We start from the raw sequence: 24,082 nt of genomic DNA, 5'->3' as shown, positions 1-24,082 counted from the left end.
GCGTCTCTGGCAGATCAACGATGGCAGGCTGAGCAGGCCCTGTCCGCTTCGTTGACTTGTCCGGGTTGAGCCACCGGGTTTGACCCCCCCCCCCCCCTGTGCCGCCCCTGGCGCACGTTTCCTCTTCCTCCACCTCCTCTTCTTCTGTTGTACCGGTTCGCCGTACACCAATGTCACGGTTTCCCGTGACCCGGTTTACGCGACGCGATACTCGAAAAGGTTTCCATAAGAAGCTATGAGTGCCCCAGGTGGGCTGGTAACTCAAGAGAGCAGGAGACTACGTCCGTTCTCATCGCTAGCTTGGACTGGAATGAATAAAGACGAAACGACCTGTTACCCGCGGTTCGGTGTCGATCTATGTGTTTATTGTTGAACGATTCATAAACATTTCACCTTCGAACAATGAATCATACGCTGAAAAATATAGTCTAACTTATGCAACGACATAAAAATGCAACAATAAATATAAAGTTGAAAATATTAATTTGTTTAAATATTTTTAAAATAATAATACAACGTGAAATGGCAAACAAAATTTTGAAAACCATGAGTTATAACGTCAGTCGTCGTAAAGCATGAGTTATGAAGTCACGCTTATGTAGGAATCGTCTAGCCATCGGGTCAGACAGATTTGTATGTGTATATCTATATGTATATGTGTGTATGTTTATATATATCTATATATGTGTATGTTTATATATACCTATATGTACTGTATATATGTGTATGTTTATATGTATATCTATCTCTCTCTCTATCTATCTATCTATCTATCTATCTATATATATATATATATATATATATACATGTATATATATATATATATATAGGCTATACATATGTGTGTGTGTGTGTGTGTGTGTGTGTGTGTGTGTGTGTATGTGTGTGTGTGTGTTTGTGTGTGTGTTTATATGTATATTTATATTTGTGTCTATTTCTCGTCCCAGCCAGTAAACCACTCCTGGTATATCAAAGACCGTGGTATGTACTACCCTGTCTGTGGGATGGTGCATATAAAAGAACCCTTGCTGCTAATCGAAAAGAGTGTGGTCCTTAACCATATATCTGACGCAATATAACCGTAAATAAAATGTGTTGAGTGCGTTGTTAAACAAAACATTTCTTTCTTTCTTTCTTTCTATATCTGTGTATGTTTATATGTATATGTATATGTATATATCTATATATGCGTATGCTTATATGTATACATATATCTACATCTATATATGTGTGTTTACATGTATATCTATATACATGTATGTGTCTGTTTATATCTCTGTATGTTTATATGAATATCTATATGTATATATGTGTATATGTATATGTATATCTATATTTGTGTATGTTTAAATTATACGTTCAGTTTTGTAAATACGATGTAGTGTTTACAATTTTCGTTGTCGCTCTGTTTTAATTCAAGCTAGTTTTATCTATATCGTTAAACAGCAACTATAACATTATATTTAACAACGATGATGCCGCTTTAATTAAACAGGGTTTTTTTGCCGGCCACCAAACACTTGGCAAACGTCCCTTTAAATCTCTCCCTACGACGACAACGCTAGAAACGTAAACAAACAGCTTTCTATTCACGGATGACAATTGCCGCCGTCACGTGACCTGACTTGTACTCGGTCCGCTAGACACGGGAAGGAAAGTTTGACATGGATATTTACCTGCGACGGCGGCGTGAATTCGACGCATAATTACAAGAAACGGTGAGTACCTTTAATATTATTATGCTGTCACGTTGTGTATATATATGTGTGTGTTCGCTACCTATGCTGGTGTGTAATTGATTTTCGCTTTTTCACCTGAATTATTTAAAGTCAGGTAAGCCACGAATGCAACGGAGTGTCACGGTTGATATATACAGGCACACATTTCTCCTGTTTGAAATTGTTTAAACAAAAAACTATTTCAGCGCGTTATAACAGGAAAGTGGAAAATACTTGACCATTTATTTAGAAAGTTTATTAACATTATTATTATTGCTTTTACTATTATTATTATTATTAATTATTATTGTTATTATTGTTGTTATTATTATTATTATTATTATTTCTATTATTATTATTTCTATAATAATAATTATTATTACTACTATTATTATATTAACTAGTTACAGTTAATCATCGTTATTGTTTATTGTTCATCTTCCAAGCTGTTTACTTTGTATTTTTGTTGGTCATTTTGGAATTTGTGAGTTTATGCTATACCCAATACAGTGTTTGTGGTAGGGTGTTGTTAAACATTCATGCATGCATGCATGCATTCATTCATTCATTCATTCATTCATTCATTCACTCATTCATTCATTCATTCATTCATTCATTCATTCATTCATTCATTCATTCATTCATTCATTCATTCACTCACTCACTCACTCACTCACTCACTCACTCACTCACTCACTCACTCACTCACTCACTCACTCACTCACTCGTTCGTTCAAGTCTTTAGTCAGTAGAATGTGGCATTGTAGTGAACCTGTTTCATCCCAAACTTATAAAGTATAGAGAAAAAACCCAAACAACAACACACACACCCCAAACAAACATTGCCCTCCACCCCCCCCCCCTCCCCCGCAACGAATCCCTTAACATAGAACAAAACTCAAAGCAAAGACACAAACAAGAAAAATTATTATGAATCTCCAAGAATAAAAGAAACACAACATACCACAACTCAAAACGCCACTCTAAAACTGACAACATTTCATTTCAACTTATTTTCGTGCTTATATCCAATTAAGGTTCAAGCACGCTGTCCTGGGTACACACCTCAGCTATCTGGGCTGTTTGTCCAGAACATTGGGTTAGTTGTTAGTTGATTAGTGGTTAGTGAGAGAGAACAGGGTGTAGTGGCCTTACACCTTACACCTACCCACTGAGCCCGTAACAACTCGCTGTGGGTGGGAGCCGGTACCGAGCTGCGAACCCTGTACCTACCAGCCTGTAGTTCGATGGCTTAGCCACTGCGCCACCGAGGCAAAACCAGCAGCAGCAACAACAAGTACTACAATTACTGCTGCTGCTACTATTACTACTATTATTACTACAACTACTACAACGTCTACTCCTAATAATACTACATTAGATTACTATGTTACAAGCTATGTTTTATTCGCCATTTTACATAGAAATTGTTACAACTACATAATAACTTATATATATACCGACTCTTAGATACATATTCGCTTAAACTGTCCAGACATGTATCAAATATATTGTTAATATTTGCCAACAGCAGTGACTGCTACTGAGTAATACAAATTGTTATACACCTGATGTTATGTAATGACTGCTTATAATCTACGTATGTGTGAGTTAGGCCTCATAACTGTGTATGATACACACGTAATCTTATCCGGCTGGACATAGATGGTAGGCCAAGTCAATACTCGTATGTGTTTCGTATGTGCATACCAAATACAATGAACTGTAACCAACTGTAAAGATTGTAAATGGTTGACCTTTGACACACCAGTTGCAAACAATACTATGTATTTAATATGCAATTTTGTGACCGGTTTCCATGTGTTTTTGGCACTGTGAGTGATACTATGGTATTACTACACAGTTCATTTCCGGATGAGAGTTCATTCATCACGGGTTACGAGAGAGGGAGAGGAGGAGGGAGACGGGGAGGGAGAGAGGCAGAGAGAGAGAGAGAGAGAGAGAGAGAGAGAGAGAGAGAGAGAGAGAGAGAGAGAGAGAGAGAGAGAGAGAGAGAGAGAGAGAGAGAGAGAGAGAGAGAGAGAGGAAACCAGCTGTCGCAACAAGACAGGGCATTACATACCATGGCTGTTGATACACTAGTCGCGGGACACTGGATGCGATAGGAAAACAAATAATCCACATTCAGCGATCGATCCTGGAACCAACCGCATCGCAGTGTACTCTATCGACTTCTCTACACCCTGCCCTGGCTCCCGGCTCAAAGGTTTCTCTCACGGGAAAATGTGTGATGTGTGTGTGTGTTTAATTTGATTAACGCATTTAGATGGTAGTGATGTTGGGGTGACAGTTCTTCTATTGTCCCGTTATTGATTAAATCAAGATATTTTCTTTAATTGTCGTATGGTTTTTGTGTGTGTATATGTGTGTGTGTGTGTGTGTGTGTGTGTGTGTGTATGTGTGAGAGAGAGAGAGAGAGAGAGAGAGAGAGAGAGAGAGAGAGAGAGAGAGAGAGAGAGAGAGAGAGCGAGATTGTGTGTGTGTGTGTGTTTGTGTTTGTGTGGATGGGTGGGTGGAATGATTGTTGGATGCATTTGTGTGTATGTCTATCGGTGTGTTTGTGTGTATGTATGTGTGCATGCGTGTAAGTCTCTCTCTCTCTCTCTCTCTCTCTCTCTCTCTCTCTCTCTCTCTCTCTCTCTCTCTCTCTCTCTCTCTCTCTCTCTCTCTCTCTCTCTCTCTCTCTCTCTCTCTCTCTCTCTCTCTCTCTCTCTCTCTCTCTCTCTGTGTGTGTGTGTTTATGTCTGTGTCTGTGTGTGCGTCTGTGTGTGTGTGTGTGTGTGTATGTGTGTGCGTACCTGTATGTCTAAATGCATGTGTCTCTATCTCTCCCTCCGTGTGTGTGCGTGTGCGTGCGTGTGTGTGTGTGTATGTCCATCTGTGTGCGTTTATTTATGTGTACATCAGTAGGCAGGGAAGTTCATGACTCCACACATGAAGAACAGTATTACAGACTTAACCCATTCCAACACGCGCTACGTCTCTACACTGCTACGTAATGTCCACTTAAGGCCACACAATTATCCATAACCGCACGTTGTGTACACTTAGCACGTTGTGTGTCCCATGAAATGCATGCTGTTTTTCTGTAATATACCACTTAACATATATTTCCTTGAAATGCACAACGAAAATGCTATCAATTTAACTGTCTTTGACCGTGTCATATTTCATTTTAATGACGTCTATTTCTATTTCTTTACCACGCGGCCAGTAGAATTTCACCTTTGTTGTGACCTTTTGGATACCAGTATCTGTCAACTTGACTTTTTGTCTTCGACTAGCACAAAGGAAGTGCAGTACTATAAGTCGGCTTAGCTGTGACATGTCATTCTTGAGGCTCGGTCATCAGAAGTCACGTGATGTGGCTCAAAAGAGCTTATTGTACAGCAGTTGTGGGCATGATTGTCAGATATTATTAGGAGTATTAGAGAGAGAGCGAAAACGAGAGAGAGAGAGAGAGAGAGAGAGAGAGAGAGAGAGAGAGAGAGAGAGAGAGAGAGAGAGAGAGAGAGAGAGCAGACTCGAGAGAATGAAAGAAAGAGAGATAGAGGGGGAATGCAAGAGAGAGATAAGATATGAGAGAGAGAGGGGGAGAGATGAGAGAGAGAGAGAGATAAGATGAGAGAGAGAGAGAGAGAGAGAGATAGAGAGAGAGAGAGAGAGAGTAGAGAGAGAGAGAGAGAGAGAGAGAGAGAGAGAGAGAGAAAGAGAGATAGAAAGCACTGAGAGAGAGAATAAATAGAGGAGAGAGAGAGAGAGAGGGGGAATGAGAGAGAGAAGATAAGATAGAGAAGAGAGAGAGAGAGAGAGAGAGAGAGAGAGAGAGAGAGAGAGAGAGAGAGCCTAGCACTCGAGAGAATGAAAGAAAGAGAGATAGAGGGGGAATGCAAGAGAGAGATAAGATATGAGAGAGAGAGAGAGAGAGAGAGAGAGAGAGAGAGAGAGAGAGAGAGAGAGAGAGAGAGAGAGAGAGAGAGAGAGAGAGAGAGAATGAAAGAAAGAAAGAGAGAGGGGGAATGCAAGAGGGAGACAAGGAGAGAGAGAGAGAGAGAGAGAGAGAGAGAGAGAGAGAGAGAGAGAGAGAGAGAGAGAGAGAGAGAGAGAGAGAGAGAGTTAGAGAGAGAGAGAGCCTAGCACTCGCGAACAATAAGAACGTAACACCATCCCCTTCTATCATATCTCATTTACCAAACGTTAGGCGCAAAAACCAGTCTGGCGAGCGACTGCGATCGTTGGCCCTCTCGAACACACGTATAGTACGCCTCCGGTGTTTGAGTGTTGTAGACATATTCTGTATTATGGTGTTCTCTTCGTCTCTTGTTTTCATTGCCATGCATTGATCACAATCTTTTGTACCTGTATCTGATCGTAGCTAGATTGTAGTCTAAGATAATCGATATTTGAATATATTATTCATCTCATTGTGTACATGTATATCGTACGCATATATATTGAGCGCAATAAATAACGGAACACTTGGTTTTTATAGACCAAACTTTAGTCCCGATTAGCGTCCTAATGTCTGTATAACGTACAACTATGTAATGTGGAATTGAATGTCAGTAATATGTGATTGATTGTCAGTAATGTGAGACGGGATGTCAGTAATGTGAGACGGGATGTCAGTAATGTAAGATTGAATGTCCGTAATGTGAGATTGAATGTCAGTAATGTGAAATTGAATGTCCGTAATGTGAGCTTGGATGTTAATAATGTCAGATTGAATGTCAGTAATGTGAGATTGAATGTACGCAATGTCAGATTGAATGTTAATAATGTGAGATTGAATGTCAATAATGTGACATTGAATGTCAGTAATGCCAGACTGAATGTCAGTAATGCGAGATTGAATGTCAGTAATGCGAGATTGAATATCAGTAATGTGAGATTGAACGTCAGTAATGCGAGATTGAATGTCAGTAATGTGAGATTGAAAGTCAATAATGTGAGATTGGATATCAATAATGTGAGATTGAATGGCAGTAATGCCAGACTGAATGTCAGTAATGCCAGACTGAATGTCAGTAATGTGAGATTGAACGTCAGTTATGTGAGATTGAATGGCAGTAATGCCAGATTGAATGCCAGTAATGCCAGATTGTATGTCAGTAATGTGAGATTGAATGTCAGTAATGTGAGATTGTATGTCAATAATGTCGGATTGAATGTCAGTAATGTCAGATTGAATGTCAGTAATGCGAGATTGAATATCAGTAATGTGAGATTGAACGTCAGTAATGCGAGATTGAATGTCAATAATGTGAGATTGTATATCAATAATGTGAGATTGAATGTCAGTAATGCCAGATTGAATGTCAGTAATGCCAGACTGAATGTCAGTAATGCCAGACTGAATGTCAGTAATGTGAGATTGAATGTCAGTAATGCCAGATTGAATGCCAGTAATGCCAGATTGTATGTCAGTAATGTGAGATTGAATGTCAATAATGTCGGATTGAATGTCAGTAATGTCAGATTGAATGTCAGTAATGTCAGATTGAATGTCAGTAATGCAGACTGAATGTCAGTAATGTCAGATTGAATATCTGTAAATCGGTTAACTTCCTGACCCTGTGGATGATGCTCACATGATGCGCGGATATCTGAGACCTTTTTACCATGTTTTTCTACTATTCTACCCGCAACAATGGGAGCCAGTACGAATATGATCCTGTCTGTGGGATGGAGCATATAAAATATCCCTTACTACCAATGGAAACATGTAGCAAGTTTTCTTTCTAAGACTATAATTATGTGAAAATGTCCAAATGCTTGACACCCCACTAGCCAATGAGTAACAAATGAATATGCTCTAGTTATGTCGTCAAACAAAACTCTCTGTGTGGGTGGGGAGGAATTTGACCCTCCTAACTCACATAATATTTATACTCATACGACCTGAACCCGCCCACTTTGTACAGCACGCCACAACGTATTAAAATCCTTTTAATCTAGTCTCCAGACGAACCGCCTGTTCTCTGTGAAGTGAAGCCAATCCATCTAGAGTGTTAAGCAGAGCAGGAACTGTCAAGCAGGCCTGTCATGGGACAGGTTCTGACATAGGTCAGTGCATGTCTTCGTGACATGGCATAGATCTTTTCTGACTGACAAGAAACTAAAATGGAAATTTTTTTTAAGGGAAGACATGTTTTATTTTGCGACACACTCAACTCAATACGTTAATGTTTATTTACGGTTGTACGGCGTCGAGCGTGCGTGTAAGAACCACATAGATGATAGTCTGGTTGCAGGGGGGCGGGGGCGGGATAATTGCCCCCTTTGTCCCCTTATAAATCCGACACTGGGTGATATCCACCAAGAAGCTACTCCTTGCAAAAGTCTATCATATTAATTTATTAACTACAGACATACATGTAGAGCTATTAACCCCCCCAAAAAAAAAAACAAAAAAAACAAAAAACAAAACAAACAAACAAACATGAGAATTTTCCCACCCAGGTGATAGCAATTCGTTACATGTCGCGGTCTGGCCCATGGACGAACAGTGATTTATGGAATCAACCTCTATTTTGTCAAATACACATTCGACTCTATATTGTGTAGAGATACGGCCCTGATCATGTATAACGATTTTGTCGTTCACATTTACGTAACCTACATTAGCGAGTACAGCGAAATGATATCGAAGAATGACGTACAACACTAAGAAAAGTAATACAAATAATATAGCTACTCTACTTTAAAATGACTGAATAATAACATAATACTGTGAAATCCTTTATTTTCCTGGTCTTAAGTTTTCGTGGTTTTGCTATAAAGAACTTTTAATTGGATACTTAAATTCGTGGATCGAACACTTAGTATCATAAATTCGTGTTATATGTATACATGTATTATATTTACGTTGTGTTCTTAAATTCGTTGATTGCACTAGTCCAGGAATTAAACGAAAATTAGAATGTTTGTTACATTTTGTTTTGCTTAACGACATCACTAGAGCATATTGATTTATGTATCATCGGTTATTGTATGTCAAACATAGAGTCTGAGATTAAAAAACCCGCTACATGAATCTTAATTTTGCACTACTTTCCGATATGCTTATAAAGTTTGTTTTGTTTAACGACACCACTAGAACACGTTGATTTATTGCTCATCAGTTATTGCATGTCAAACATTTGATAATTTTTACATTTAGTCTCAGAGAGGGAACATGCTACGCATTTTCATACGTAGCAAGTGGTCGTTTATATGTACGATCCCACACACACACACACACACACACACACAGGATAGCACATACCACAGCATTTGATATACCAGTTCTGGTGCACTGGTTGGAACGAGATATAGACCAATCAGCCGACCGATGGGGACTAAAATTAGAAACCCACGACGCAGGAATAAAGGTGATTTTACAGTACTTTGATTTGTTTAAAAAAAAAAAAAAAATTGTTTAAGAAGGTGTTAAATGTTATGCACGTTGTTTATTAATCTCCATCACTGTGACAAATGACCGGGAACACCCGACAAAACTGGTTTCGTAGGATTACGTTCCTGCACGACAAAACACAAACACGCTGGCTAGACGTCCCTGACAAAATCAAGTAGAACATCTTAAGACGCGTTTACACTCTGCAACTTGCAGTAACGACCAGTAATGTCTTGGTATATCGACGTGTAACCTATAACGATGGTTGTAGTAAATCAAAATATTTCGATCACATATCTGAATAATAAAATCGCTAACCGTGATGAAAACCGTATCCTTGCACAATCTTTGTACAAAACAGTGGCCGGTGCCATACATCTAATATCTAGTGCCTCATCTATAGGAGGACAGCCTCGCCCGAGGAGATTATTTATATAGGAAAATACATCATTCCTGTACCGTCAAAGAGGACTGCCACTTCCAGACTAATTTACTGAATCAAAACTAGCACAGGACAGAGTTCATTGGAATAAGTACAGCTGTGATGACATGCACTCTTGAATCACTGTCAAAACAGTGATGATATAAGATGTTCAGGAAAAGATGAGCATACCCTGCCCCACCCTTGGCACCCGTCATGAGGACTGCCACTGCAGCTTTCAAGTCCGTCGTGTCATCTAAAACGATGGGGGAAAAGTGTACAAGAGGGGTTTCTTTAATAATTATTTTGTTACAATCAGAATTGCTTTGTCTGTTAGATTAAAGTTAAGTTTGTTTTGTTTAAAGACACCACTAGAACACATCGATTTATTAACAATCGGTTACTGGTTGTCAAACATTTGGTAATTCTGACATATTATTATTATTATTATTATAGTCTTGCAGAGGAAAACTACTACATTTGTTCCCATTATTAGCCAGGCATCTTTTATATACAACATTCCACAGGCAGGATATTACATACCACGGCCTTCGAAACACCAGTCGTGGTATACTGACTGGAATGAGAAATAGCACAATTGGCCCACCGATGGGGTTGATCCTTGACCAACCGCGTTTCAAGCGAACGTTTTGCAACTGGGCTACTTCCCGCCCTTTTTCTAGTCAGTATTTGTTATTTACTGTCTACCTTAAAGGATCATATCATAATACTGTCAGGCAGTGAGTGACCTGTAGACGAATTTAGTCCCACTGATAAGAGTGCCACTTTCCTTTATTTCATTTAGTTGATTTCTTCTTCTTCTTCTTCTTCTTCCTTTTCTTCTTCTTCTTCTTCTTCTTCTTTCTTCTTCTTCTTCTTCTTCTTCATCTTCATCTTCATCTTCTTCTTCTTTTTCGTCTCATTCGGTTTCATTTGCTTACCAAACCCTGAGATGTGCTGCATCAATGAACTGGATCGTCAGTTGGAGCTCACCAGGACTGCCCCATAGCTTTTCTTTGATGCTCTTTTATTCTGGCCAGATGTTTTGCCTTATGTTTTGGAGGAGAGGGCAGCTTTGAAGAATGTGTTCTGCTGTCTGAGACCCACTGTTACAGGGACATTCTCCTGTATGTTTGAGCCTTAGGCGATGGAGGTGAGCCTTTAGTCTACAATGTCCAGTCCTGAGTCTTGCTGTTTTCTTAGTTAACTTGATTTGACTGTTATGCAGTGTTGAAATGGTGTCCTACTCAGAGTTGATTTCTGCATCTATCATGTAGCCTAGTGTGTTGCCCGCATAATGAGGCTTATTTAAATCTGAACTACCAAAACCATACTCCATTATCAAAATCGTATCTCTGCACGACTGGTCTATCAAATATCGTGGTATGTGCTATCCTGTCTGTGAGATGGTGCATATAAAAGTTCCATTGGTAATAATGGAAAAATATAGCGGGTTTTCTCTCTAAGATTCTAATGTCAAAATTACTACATGTTTGACATCCAATAGCCGATGATTAATAAATCAATGTGCTCTAGTGGTGTCGTTAAACAAAACAAACGTTAACTTTGTTAACTGTTGTCAGATATGTAGTCGCGCAACACCCAGACGCATCTCCCGTTTGGTTTTGGGCCTAAGAGAGCTTTTTGAATTGGACCCGAGAATTGTAGCTGCATGTTACACAGTGTAAGCGCACCTTTACCGTTTAAGAACTTAAGGTTATTTGGTCTAAGTCTTCTACGCGACCTAATCACACGTTTTTGCGTCTGTGCCAGATCTTTCCTCATTAAGCTGACATATGACTAAACACAAGGTAAGAACACGACAGTCACAGTTTTATAAACTAGTCATGGATACTTGATCCGTGGTAGAAGGGGTGGGGGCAATCTATAGGCAATATATTGTAGTTTGTATGTGTGTGTGTGTGTGTGTGTGTGTGCGTGTGTGTGTCTCTGTGTGTGTGTGTGTGTGTGCGTGTGTGTCTGTGTGTATGCGTGTATGTGTGTGTCTGTGTGTGTGTCTGTGTGTCTGCGTGTATGTGTGTGTGTGTGTGTGTGTGTGTGTCTGTGTGTGTGTGTGTGTGTCTGTGTGTGTGTGTGTGTCTGTGTGTGTGTGTGTCTGTGTTCTGCGTGTGTGTGTGTGTGTGCGTGTGTGTGTGTGGCTGCGTGTGTGTGTGCGTGTGCGTGTGTGTGTGTGTGTGTGGTGACTGTTTCTAATACGTGGGGCATGGCATTGTGGCTTTCAATATCATTGTTGAAGTTAAAATGTGTTTTGCATTAGAGCAGCATTAGAGCACATTGATTGTATGTATCATCGGCTACTGGATGTGAAACATTTGGTACTTTTGATACGTCTCCCGAGGAAACCCCCTATATTTTTGCTTGAATAATGAGGGGTCTTTTATGTATTTTCTTTCACATCACGGCCATTGATATACTTGTTATGGTGCACTGGCTGGTTCGCAAAAAAAAAAAACCAACACCCACTAATCATATAATTCGACCATCGATAGGATTCGATGTACGCCCGAAACACCCCAAGCGAGCGCTCTACGAACTGAACTAGATTCTGTTTGAGATGCACGGAATGGCATCTCATGTACCTTGGTGTTTTCATTGGCAGCATCAGCTGTTAAAATGATGGTGCTCACATATTTATTGGTTAGATGTACAACATGGAATACATATATATTTGTATTGATATCAGTGCTAACGATTTAAAAGTAAGCAAAAATACTATTTTTTCTTTGCAATAATTTGTATAATAGTGAACACAATTTGCTCATTGAAAGTCTATCGAATATCGATATAAAATATACAATATTGCATTTCATTGAAGTTCATACGTTTAATTACGAATGACCCTTTCTCTTGGTGAGTGTGATTAAAATCATCATCATCATCACCACCACCACCACAAACATCATCATCACTATCGTCATCATCATCGTCGTCATCATCATCATCACCATTATCATCATCACCATCATCATCATCATCATCACCATCACTACCACCATCATCATCATCACTATCGTCATCATCATCATCATCGTCATCTTCATCATCATCATCATCTTCACCATCATCATCATCGTCACCACAACCACCACCATCATCATCATCATATCCACCATCATCATCATCATCATCATCATCATCATCATCACCACCATCATCTTCACCGTTATTAATCTAGAGTACACCTCTTTGGGAAGAACAAAATTAGTTTTGTTTAATAACACCACTAGAGCACATTGATTTGGTAATCATCGACTAATTGATGTCTTTGAGAAGAATGTCCTAAGGTGGACTTAACGCTTGACTGGAGCAGTGTCATATATTTCTATATCACCTGTCTTAACCTAGAAACCGATTGGCTACACGAAAATCTGAACCTGCTATCAAATGTGTATCACAATTATATATAACGAGCATGTGTGTACAAGTCATACCAAGAAAAATATAGGTGTTAGGTTAGGAATGTGTGAGAAGGATTCATTTTATATTATGAGTAAAACTAAATGGTCATAATGATTTTAACTGCGTCTGAAGTTTATTACAGTATACTCCACACAAACAATTAAGAATTTCAGAGGCTTTTTGTGCATTTGCCCCTAATAACGACACTACTAGAGCACATTGATTTATTAAGCATCGGCTGTTTAAAGGGACATTCCCTAGTTTTTAAACACTAAGGCATATTTTTTTACTATTACAGCCGTTTTTGGTAACTGAAATCATACTTTACTTAGATTGTATGGTTTAGATTATCCATTTCTGTACATTCGAAGTGTTTTTGGTCATCCTGGTGTTTTTAATATAGAAGATTTTGAAAATGAAAACTTTATTATTTGTGGAGATTTTAATATAGCATTAAAGCATGATTTGGACACTGGAAACTATATACATATAAATAACTCAAGAGCCAGAAAATGTATATTAGAACATTTTGAGAAATTTGGTTTTAAAGGGATATACCCTAGTTTTTAAACGCTAAGGAATATTTTTGACTATTAGAGCCGTTTTTCAACTGAAATCATATTTTACTTAGATTGTATTGCTTCGATTATCCATTCAAAGTGTTTTTGGTCATCCTGGTGTTTTTAATATCACAAAATGTATTTCTTATAGTTTTAAAAACGCACGTGCGTCTGAGAGGTAACAGTTATGGAGTCGAGTTTTAGTCTATTTTGTTAGAGTGTATTTCACCATTTCAGAATCACAGACTCATGTTTCACTCAGTTGCAACTTTATCCAAATATGTTACAGGTTTGTAAATGAACTCAACTTAGTTTTAATTTTGATAGGCTGAAACTAGGGTATGTCTCTTTAATGTCAACCATTTGGTAATTTTTATATAGTCTTTGAGATGAAACCCGCTTTATTTTTCCATTAGCAGCAAGGGATATTTTATATGCACCATCCCACAGACAGAATAGTACATACTACGGCTTTCGATATGGCAGTCGTGGTGCAGTGGCTGGATCAAAAACTATCCCCGACCGACCGCGCAGCACGCGAGTGCTTTACGACTGCGCTGTGCCCCTAGTAAAACGTATTTCAACAAAATGTCGACTTACTTTAACAATACCAACAGTATATCATACACGCGTTTGTGCCGAAACGTATTTCAACAAAATGTCGACTTACTTTAACAATACCAACAGTATATCATACACGCGTTTGTGCCGAAACGTATTTCAACAAAATGTCGACTTACTTTAACAATACCAACAGTATATCATACACGCGTTTGTGCCGAAACGTATTTCAACAAAATGTCGACTTACTTTAACAATACCAAAAGTATATCATACACGCGTTTGTGCCGAAACGTATTTCAACAAAATGTCGACTTACTTTAACAATACCAAAAGTATATCATACACGCGTTTGTGCCGAAACGTATTTCAACAAAATGTCGACTTACTTTAACAATACCAACAGTATATCATACACGCGTTTGTGCCGAAACGTATTTCAACAAAATGTCGACTTACTTTAACAATACCAACATAATATCATACACGCGTTTGTGCCGAAACAACTGGAACACTCAGTACCATACATTGAACAAGAACAAACACAAAATCTCTTTTTAGGTCTGTTAACTTCGGGAACCAATCAATTTGTCTGTGAACCGTGGCGTTTCTCGTAGACGCTGAATTAAAAGCAAGAAACCCAGAATAAGGTAGTCCTTTTTGGTTTGGTTTTGTTCTTTGTTTTCTTGTTTTTTATTTGTTTGTTTTTTGTTTGTTTGTTTTTTATTTGTTTGTTTTTTGTTTGTTTGTTTTTTGTTTGTTTGTTGCGTTTTGCGCTTTAGGTTACAGGGATTCCGACTATCTGGATAATGTAGTCATTTTAAAACGTTTTACGGCAAATCAAATATGTTTGCATCATTTCCTATCTAAGATAACCAACTTTTTGACATCTATTGGCCGATGATTAATAAATCAATGTGATCTAGTGGTGTCGTTAAACAAAAACAGACTTTATCTGAAGACCATTTGTCAGACACACACATACCAAATGTTTCACATCCAATAGCCGATGATTGATGCACTCTAGTGGTATCGTTAAACAGAACATATTTAACTGGGGATTGTGTCCTATATACCTGTATACATGTTTATGTTATTATTGAATATTTACTTGACAATCCATTGCCATGTATTATATTTATTATCAGAAGGAAGGAAGGAAATGTTTTATTTAACGACGTACTCAACACATTTTATTTACTGTTATATGGTGTCAGACATATGGTTACGGATCACGCAGATATTGAAAGAGAAAACCCGCTGTCGCCACTTCATGAGCTACTCTTTTCGATTAGCAGCAAGGGATCTTTTATATGCACCATCCCACAGACAGGATAGTACATACCACGGCCCTTGTTACACCAGTTGTGGAGTATTGGCTGGAACAAGAAATAACCAAATGGGTCCACCGACGGGGATCGAACCTAGACCAACCGCTTATTATATCAGAAGTAATAACATAAACATGTTCTGCATGCTGGCTGTTGTCTGGATACGATAATGGGCGAGTGATGAGTGACTAATAATGAAAACACTATGCGTGATGACACAGGAGCACGTGCTGTTTTCTCTAGGGTCGGGGTGAACATTTAAAAAGGGCATTAGAATATTCTAAAATATACTAAGAGGCATTATACATGTGTGTAGTACTTCGTGTTTGTGTGTCATTTGTACAGCATGAACCTCGCACACACAAACACACGCGCGCGCGCGCACACACACACACACAGACACACGCGCACATTCACACACACACACACACACACGCACGCACACTCACACACGCGCACACACACGCACACACTCGCAAACACACACCCACACACACATACACACACACACACACTCACACACATACACATACACACACACATACATACATACACACATACACACAGACACACACACATACATACATACATACACACACTCACACACATACACATACACACACACACACACATACATACACACATACACACACACATAGACACACATACACACACACACTCACACACACATACACACATAGACATACACATACACACACACATACAGACACATATGCATACATACACACATATACACAGTCACAAGCACGCACACACACTCACAGACACACACATTCACACGCGGACATACACACTCTTTCTTTCTCTGTCTCTATCTCTCTCTGTCTCTGTCTCTGTCTCTCTCTGTCTCTGTCTGTCTGTCTGTCTGTCTGTCTCTCTCTCTCTCTCTCTCTCTCTCTCTCTCTCTCTCTCTCTCTCTCTCTCTCTGTGTTAACAAAAATGCTTCTTACGTAATAACACCTAATGTGTTTGTGTACAATTTGGCAAAGTGACAGCAAAACTGAATAAGTATTTTTATACATATATGTACCTTTATTGTGAAAGATTTCCGGAACAAATTCAGAATATATTTAGGTCAAAGAAGGTCAGCTACACTATTCACAATTACTCTGACGTTCATTGTATATAAGACAATTTTCTTTTTAAAAAAAAACCCAAAACGAAAGACAACCACTAATAAATCGACCAAGATTATAATGTCACCAACAACAACAACTAAATAAATAATTGCAAAAAATACCGACAGTTAAGGCACACACACACACACACACACACACACACACACACACACACTCCTCACACACTGAATCTGCGCTTTATTTATTTTTACCTTTTATTTATTATTATTATTATTATTATTTTTTTTTTTTTTTTTTTTTTTTTTGGGGGGGGGGGGTCGTTCCTCTGATCCCCTCTCATGTATCCGTACTTGGATCATCCTCACTAAGGTGCTAAATTTGGGGGGTACTAGTGCATGAAACGCCTTCGTCATTTATCTCGAAATAGATCCACAGTAGTCTTGCGCACACCGTTTGACAGTGACATAAAGAAAGTAGGGGACCGTGACCGTGTGGGGATTATTTCTCTCTACCTGTCATTACACGAACAGTGACAGTTATTGGACGCGTGGTTCAGAAATTCCCATTTCCATTTTAGACTGCACGTCATCGGTATTTCCATTTCAATGGTGATAGCTTAGTCCAGTTTGTTTCAAGTTCTGAGGAGAAGTGAGTGTTCTGGATAATTCATTGGAGTTTTTAACTTTGTTTTCTTGGTACGACGATGAAAAAAGGTGAGATAAAATTTGATTACCTTGGTTCATGTTTTCAGAGTGTTTCTTTACGAATATTCATATTGGTGTAAAAGGTACCTAACGTGGGTTATTTTAAGGAATCCCTGGCTCCTGTTTTCAGAGTGTTTCTTTACGAATATTCATATTGGTGTAAAAGGTGCCTAACGTGGGTTATTTTAAGGAATCCCTGGCTCCTGTTTTCAGAGTGTTTCTTTACGAATATTCATATTGGTGTAAAAGGTGCCTAACGTGGGTTATTTTAAGGAATCCCTGGCTCCTGTTTTCAGAGTGTTTCTTTACGAATATTCATATTGGTGTAAAAGGTGCCTAACGTGGGTTATTTTAAGGAATCCCTGGCTCCTGTTTTCAGAGTGTTTCTTTACGAATATTCATATTGGTGTAAAAGGTGCCTAACGTGGGTTATTTTAAGGAATCCCTTTGTGCCTGTATGTGTGTGTGTGTGTGTGTGTATGTGTGTGTGTATGTATGTATGTGTGTGTATGTTTGTGTGTATGTTTGTGTGTATGTATGTATATATGTATGTATGCGTGTGTGTATATGTGTGTGTGTATGTGTGTGTTTGTTTTTGTGTGTGTATGTATGCATATGTATGTATGTGTATGTATGCGTGCGTGTGTGCGTGCACATGTCTGTAATATATATTGCAGGCAACATAATGTCTCCACATACTTTCCACTTCCTTAACACTGGGAAACAACAGTGTCATATAAACCACATTAAACCTGACGGTGACGGAATTCGCCTGTGAAAATCACCGGGATTGTCTCTTTAACGACTGTTATCTCTTTAATGACCTATTGAACGCACGGAAGTTAAAAGTCATAACGTCCATTTTTTCTCGTAAAATTCGACTGTCCCTAGTTACATCACTAATAGTGCATCGCTTGTCCCAGCATGACAACATCACGAACTACTAACAGTGAAGAACCAACAAAACAGTTGGCCATAATTATTCATTTTAATTTACGACATTTCCTGTTTAATCGTGTATATCAGAGCCGTGACTTCGAACATGGTACAGCGCTCGCTCGATGCGCAGTCGAGCTGGGATCGATCCCCGTCAGTGGGCCCATTGGGCTATTTCTCGTCACAGCCAGTGCACCACGACTAGTATATCAAAGGCCGTGGTATGTGCTATCCTGTATGTGGGATGGTGCATATAAAAGATCCCTTGCTGCCAATCGGAAAGAGTAGCCCATGAGGTGGCGACAGCGGGTTTCCTCTCTCATTATATGTGTGGTCCTTAACCATATGTCTTACGCCATATAACCGAAATTAAAATGTGTTGAGTGCGTCGTTAAATAAAACGCTTCTTCTTCTTCTTCGAACATGGTCCAGGGCGTAACCTTAAAGTTTGTTTTGTTTAACGACACCACTAGAGCACATTGATTAATTAATCATCGCCTATTGGATGTTAACCATTTGGTAATTCCTATATATTAAAAGTTTGTTTTGTTTAACGACACCACTAGAGCACATTGATTAATTAATCATCGCCTATTGGATGTTAACCATTTGGTAATTCCTATATATTAAAAGTTTGTTTTGTTTAACGACACCACTAGAGCACATTGATTAATTAATCATCACCTATTGGATGTCAACCATTTGGTAATTCCTATATATTAAAAGTTTGTTTTGTTTAACGACACCACTAGAGCACATTGTTTAATTAATCATCGCCTATTGGATGTCAACCATTTGGTAATTCCTATATATTAAAAGTTTGTTTTGTTTAACGACACCACTAGAGCACATTGATTAATTAATCATCGCCTATTGGATGTTAACCATTTGGTAATTCCTATATATTAAAAGTTTGTTTTGTTTAACGACACCACTAGAGCACATTGATTAATTAATCATCACCTATTGGATGTCAACCATTTGGTAATTCCTATATATTAAAAGTTTGTTTTGTTTAACGACACCACTAGAGCACATTGTTTAATTAATCATCGCCTATTGGATGTCAACCATTTGGTAATTCCTATATATTAAAAGTTTGTTTTGTTTAACGACACCACTAGAGCACATTGATTAATTAATCATCGCCTATTGGATGTTAACCATTTGGTAATTCCTATATATTAAAAGTTTGTTTTGTTTAACGACACCACTGGAGTAGATTGATTAATTAATCATTGGCTATTGGATGTCAAACATTTGGTTATTCTGACACGTAGTCATCAGAGGAAACCCGCTATATTTTTCCTAATGCAGAAAGGGATCTTTTATATGCACTTACCCACAGACAGGAAAGCACATACAACGACCTTTGTCCAGTTGTGGTGCACTGGTTGGAACGAGAAAAAACAGACTGAGCTAAATCCCGTCCCTCAGATATATAGTCTTAGAGGGCAAACCCGCTACATTTTGTTCCATAAGTATTATTTTAATACTGTTTACGTGTAGTTTAAATATACAGCTATGTAATATAAGTCACCATGTATATTGTATGTATATAGAAGAGGACTTCGTAAGTTGTCAAACATGTACCGGATTCTTTTGTTCTTTATACAATAAAATATGTTTCCAATCAATCAATCCATCAGTAGCAAGCGGTCTTTTATATGCACCATTCGACCGACAGGATAGTACATACCACGGCCTTGAAGATATCATTCATGGTGCACTGGCTGGAAAGGGTAATAGACCACTGGACTCACTAATAGGTGGGGGGGGGGGGGGGGAGGGGGCGGGACGTAGCCCAGAGGCACAGCGTTCGCTCGATGCGCAGTCGGTGTGGGATCGATCCCCGTCGGTGGGCCAATTGGGCTATTTCTCGATCCAGTCAGTGCACTACGACTGGTATATCAAAGGCCATGGTATGTACTACCCTGTCTGTGGTGCATATAAAAGATGCCTTGCTGCTAATCGGAAAGAGTAGCCCATGAAGTGGCGAAAGCGGGTTTCTTCTCTCAATATCTGTGTGGTCTTTAACCATATGTCTGACGCCATATAACCGTAAATAAAATGTATTGAGTGCGTCGTTAAATAAAACATGTCTTTCGTTCACTAATAGGGATCGATCCCAGACTGACCGCGCACCAGGCAAGCGCTTTACCACTGGGCTACGCCCTGCCTCTAGGGACGGGGTGTAGCCCAATGATAAAGCAATCGCCTGAGGTGATTTGGTCGAAGGATCGAACCTCGGTGGACCCACTCTGTAATTTCTTTTCTGTCCTCTTAGCCATATGTCCGACGCCATATAACCGTAAATAAAATGTGTCAAGTGCTTCGTTAAATAAAACATTTCCTTCCTTCCTTTTTCTGTCCCAACCAGTGTTCCGCGACTCGTTTATCAAAGGCCGTGGTTCGTGCTGTCTTGTTTGAGAACGACACAACACAATACACTCTTATTTTTATGTAGTATAGTATTCCCGATGACTGAACATTTCCGCTTTTTATTCTTTATTTTCGATCCGAGGGGATCTACTGTGACAACGAAATATTATCAGCAATAGAAATTGATTTTTAGTCCGACAGAACCGTAAAGAGCAAACACAGATCCACTCTGATTAAAAAATATAATAAACTGTTTAAACCGCCCATGTTCTTTGTACGCTCAGCTGAATTTATTGTCGACTGACCACTGAAGCATGCAATTTTTCTGAAGCCATGAATATCATAGATAACGCCTTCCATTGGCTCATGACAATAACAGTTTCTTTGTTCCAGCTGACGCAAGCTTCTAAATATGCCAACACGTGTTCCCTCAAAATCTAACAATTGTCTTGTTTTCAATGAAAGAAGAAGTTAAAAAAGACCTCCACTGACCTGGAACTTGTTTTAAATGCTATATTTGTATGGATATGTAGTCAGGATGGTGTAGTGATTAAGACATCACACTTAAGACTGGTAGGTACTGCGTTCGCATCTGGGGTCCCATTCTCTGACTGTTTTTTATTATTATTATTATTCCGGTGTTGAACATTTCATATAGCATGTGCTGTTCTGTTTGCAGGAAAGTGCATATAAAATATATTTTTCTACTAACGAAAAAAAAAAAAAAAAAAAAGGAAACAAAAGTTGGTTTTGTTTTACGGTACCACTAGAACACATTGATTTACTTATCATCGGCTATTGGATGTCACACTTTTGGCTATTCCGACATATAGTCTTAGAGAGGAAACCCGCTATAGTTTCCCATTAGTAGCAAGGTATATTTTATATGCACCATCCAACAAAAAGGATAGCACATACCACGACTTTTGGTATACCAGTCGTGGTGCACTGGCTGTTACGATAAATAGCCCAATGAGCCCACCGATCGGGATCGATCGTAGATCGACCGCGCATGAAAAGAACGCTTTATCACTGGGCTAAACAGGTTTCGTCTAAAGACTTTGAGTCAGAATGGGCGGGACATGGCCCAGTGGTAAAGTGTTTGCTCGATGCGCGGTCAGTCTGGGATCGATCTCCGTCGGTGGACCCATTGGGCTATTTCTCGTTCCAGCCAGTGCACCACGACTGGCATACCAAAGGCTGTGGTGTCTATTACCCTGTCTGTGGGATGGTGCATATAAAAGCACTCTTGCTGATAATCGAAAAGAGTAGCCCATGAAGTGGCGATAGCGGGTTTCCCCTCTCATTATCTGTGTGGTTCTTAACCGTATGTCTGATGCTATTTAACCGTAAATAAAATCTGTTGAGTGCGTCGTTAAGGAAAACATTTCTTTCTTTCTTGAGTCAGAATTATCAAATGTTTGATATCCAATAATCGATGATCAATTAATCAATACGCTGTAGTGGTAACGTTAAACAAGACAAACTTTAACTTCCATTTGAGGGTTGAGGTATAGAGAATAATACATGTGTAGCCGTTAGATACCACTTATGTTAAAGCGATTGACCCTAGTTTTTAAACACTACAACATATTTGTTTCACTGTTAAAGTCGGTTTTCTAAATTTAAATGAGAAGTACATTTTATTATTTAGAATATTCATGCTCATACCCCTTAAGTGGTTCTGGTTAACCAGGTTTTTATAAGACCACTACACCCTCTTCTTTCTCACTAATCAACTAACAATCAACAACTAACCCACTGTCCTGGATAGACAGCCCAGATAGCTGGTGTGTGCCCAGGACAGCGTGCTTGAACGTTAATTGGATATAAGCACGAAAATAAGTTGAAATTAATATATTGTGACAGGAAGTTAATCATGTTACTTACACTCAAAGCCACATTTCTAACATTCAGTAGCACATTTCAGTTTGTTTCGCTAGGAGTGAATGAATTTGGTTTACAATACCAAATGTTCCCATATTTGATTATCTCAGTTTATCTAAAAAAAAAAATAATAATAATAATAATCTCAGCAATATAGGCGTAGGGGCTCCCATTTGTGTGTGTGTGTGTGGGGGGGGGGGGGGGGTAGACATATTTGTTCCCGTAATAAACGAAAATAGCGGAATCCGAATAACAACATTTATTCTGTGCAGGACAGCGGGTTAGTTGTTAATGGTTAGTGATAGAGAACAGGTTATAATGGTCTTACACCTACTATCACATTGAGTTGTTAAAACTCACTCTGGGTGGGAGCCGTTACCGGGTTGCGAACCCTGTACCTACCAACCTTATTACTACCGAACAGCTATATATATATATAGGGTTACAGACGAATCACTAGACATTTCTACACGGATTACAACTAATATTTGTGGGCAGAATGATGATACATGGTGACAAGATTTTAGTCAAGCTCATTTTCCTTCAACCCTTATCTCCCCCCCCCCCTCCACCCCACGTCTCATACGATTATGAAGTTATGCTCAGTAATAACTTGTCTCCGCCCCGTGGGATCATTTGAGGGTGGTATACCCAATTTAACCATAAACATATCATTTCAACTTATGTCCGTGCTTATTTCCAATTAAGGTTCAAGCACGCTGTCCCGGGCACACACCTCAGCTATCTGGGATGTCTGTCCAGGACAGTGCGTTAGCTGTTAATTGGTTAGTGGTTAGTGAGAGAGAAGAGGGTGAAGTGGTCTTACACCTACTCATTGAGCCCTTAAGAACTCGCTCTGGGTTGGAGCATACCGGGCTGCGAACCCTGTGCCCACCAGCCTGTAGTCTGATGGCTTAACTACTGCGCCACTGAGGCCGGCAGTGTTCATATTAACGTTAGGTCAGGTCAGAGTGTTTAACGTGCACATTCAGAATAACGTGTTGTAGCGCACACCTGTCCAGGACAGGAAAGGGGTGGAGTGGGCTGGAGGGTGGGGGTGGGGGGGGGGGGGGGGGGGCCCGCCTGCACTGGCAGGTGCAAGGGAGCACCAGCAGTCCGACCGCGGCCGGTAACAGGCGGAGGGTGGTATGGTGTTATGGAATTTGTCCCGTAGGATTAAGCCAAAGAGAATTGGTGCGCATTTTTGAGAAGGAAATTAGGCGCAATTTTGAACGGTCCGCCAAAAAGTAAAGAAGGACATCAACGTATATTTTGTCATACATTAATGTATGTCTGATCCAGCCAATTTAACGAAACGTGATCCAACCAAGAAATCGTGACTTGTTAGACAATATATATTGTACTCTTTGTAATAAAATCCCCGACACGCTTCACTGAATTCAAAGAATACTGCCGATGGCAAGTTCTGATTTAGTCCTGTTCCGGCCCAGATGAATAAGATCTGTTACAAAACACCGGGGTAGGCACTGTTATTAAGATAACTGAATATAAGGGTGGAAACTCGCTTATATTCGTTTGGGTTTCCGTACCGGTAAGCAGAAACTATTTTCTTTACCCCTCTCCCCCGAAAAAACAACAACAAAAAACCCCAAACAAACAAACAAACAACAACAACAATAACACA

The 24,082-nt window shown here is 39.3% G+C and overlaps 1 protein-coding gene across 8 annotated transcripts in view; it reads left to right on the top strand.

Annotated features, from left to right (window-relative positions):
- The first annotated feature begins 1,628 nt into the window (after window positions 1-1,628).
- LOC121373278 (multiple epidermal growth factor-like domains protein 11) overlaps window positions 1,629-24,082 on the top strand; it is a 97,131-nt gene continuing 74,677 nt past the window's right edge. For 4 of the 8 annotated variants that reach the window (XM_041499799.1, XM_041499804.1, XM_041499805.1 and 1 more), the window contains exons 1-2: window positions 1,629-1,718; window positions 17,106-17,241. In XM_041499799.1, the coding sequence (XP_041355733.1) occupies window positions 17,232-17,241 (10 nt within the window). In that variant the 5' untranslated portion in view covers window positions 1,629-1,718; window positions 17,106-17,231. Of the gene's footprint in view, window positions 1,719-16,912; window positions 17,242-20,389; window positions 21,124-24,082 lie in introns of those variants that run through there. The other 4 variants (XM_041499802.1, XM_041499801.1, XM_041499800.1 and 1 more) reach the window with 4 other exon arrangements.

This window comes from Gigantopelta aegis, chromosome 5 (genome assembly GCF_016097555.1).
Source record: "Gigantopelta aegis isolate Gae_Host chromosome 5, Gae_host_genome, whole genome shotgun sequence".
NCBI classification, from domain to species: domain Eukaryota; kingdom Metazoa; phylum Mollusca; class Gastropoda; order Neomphalida; family Peltospiridae; genus Gigantopelta; species Gigantopelta aegis.
This window is presented reverse-complemented; position numbering and strand designations above follow the sequence as displayed.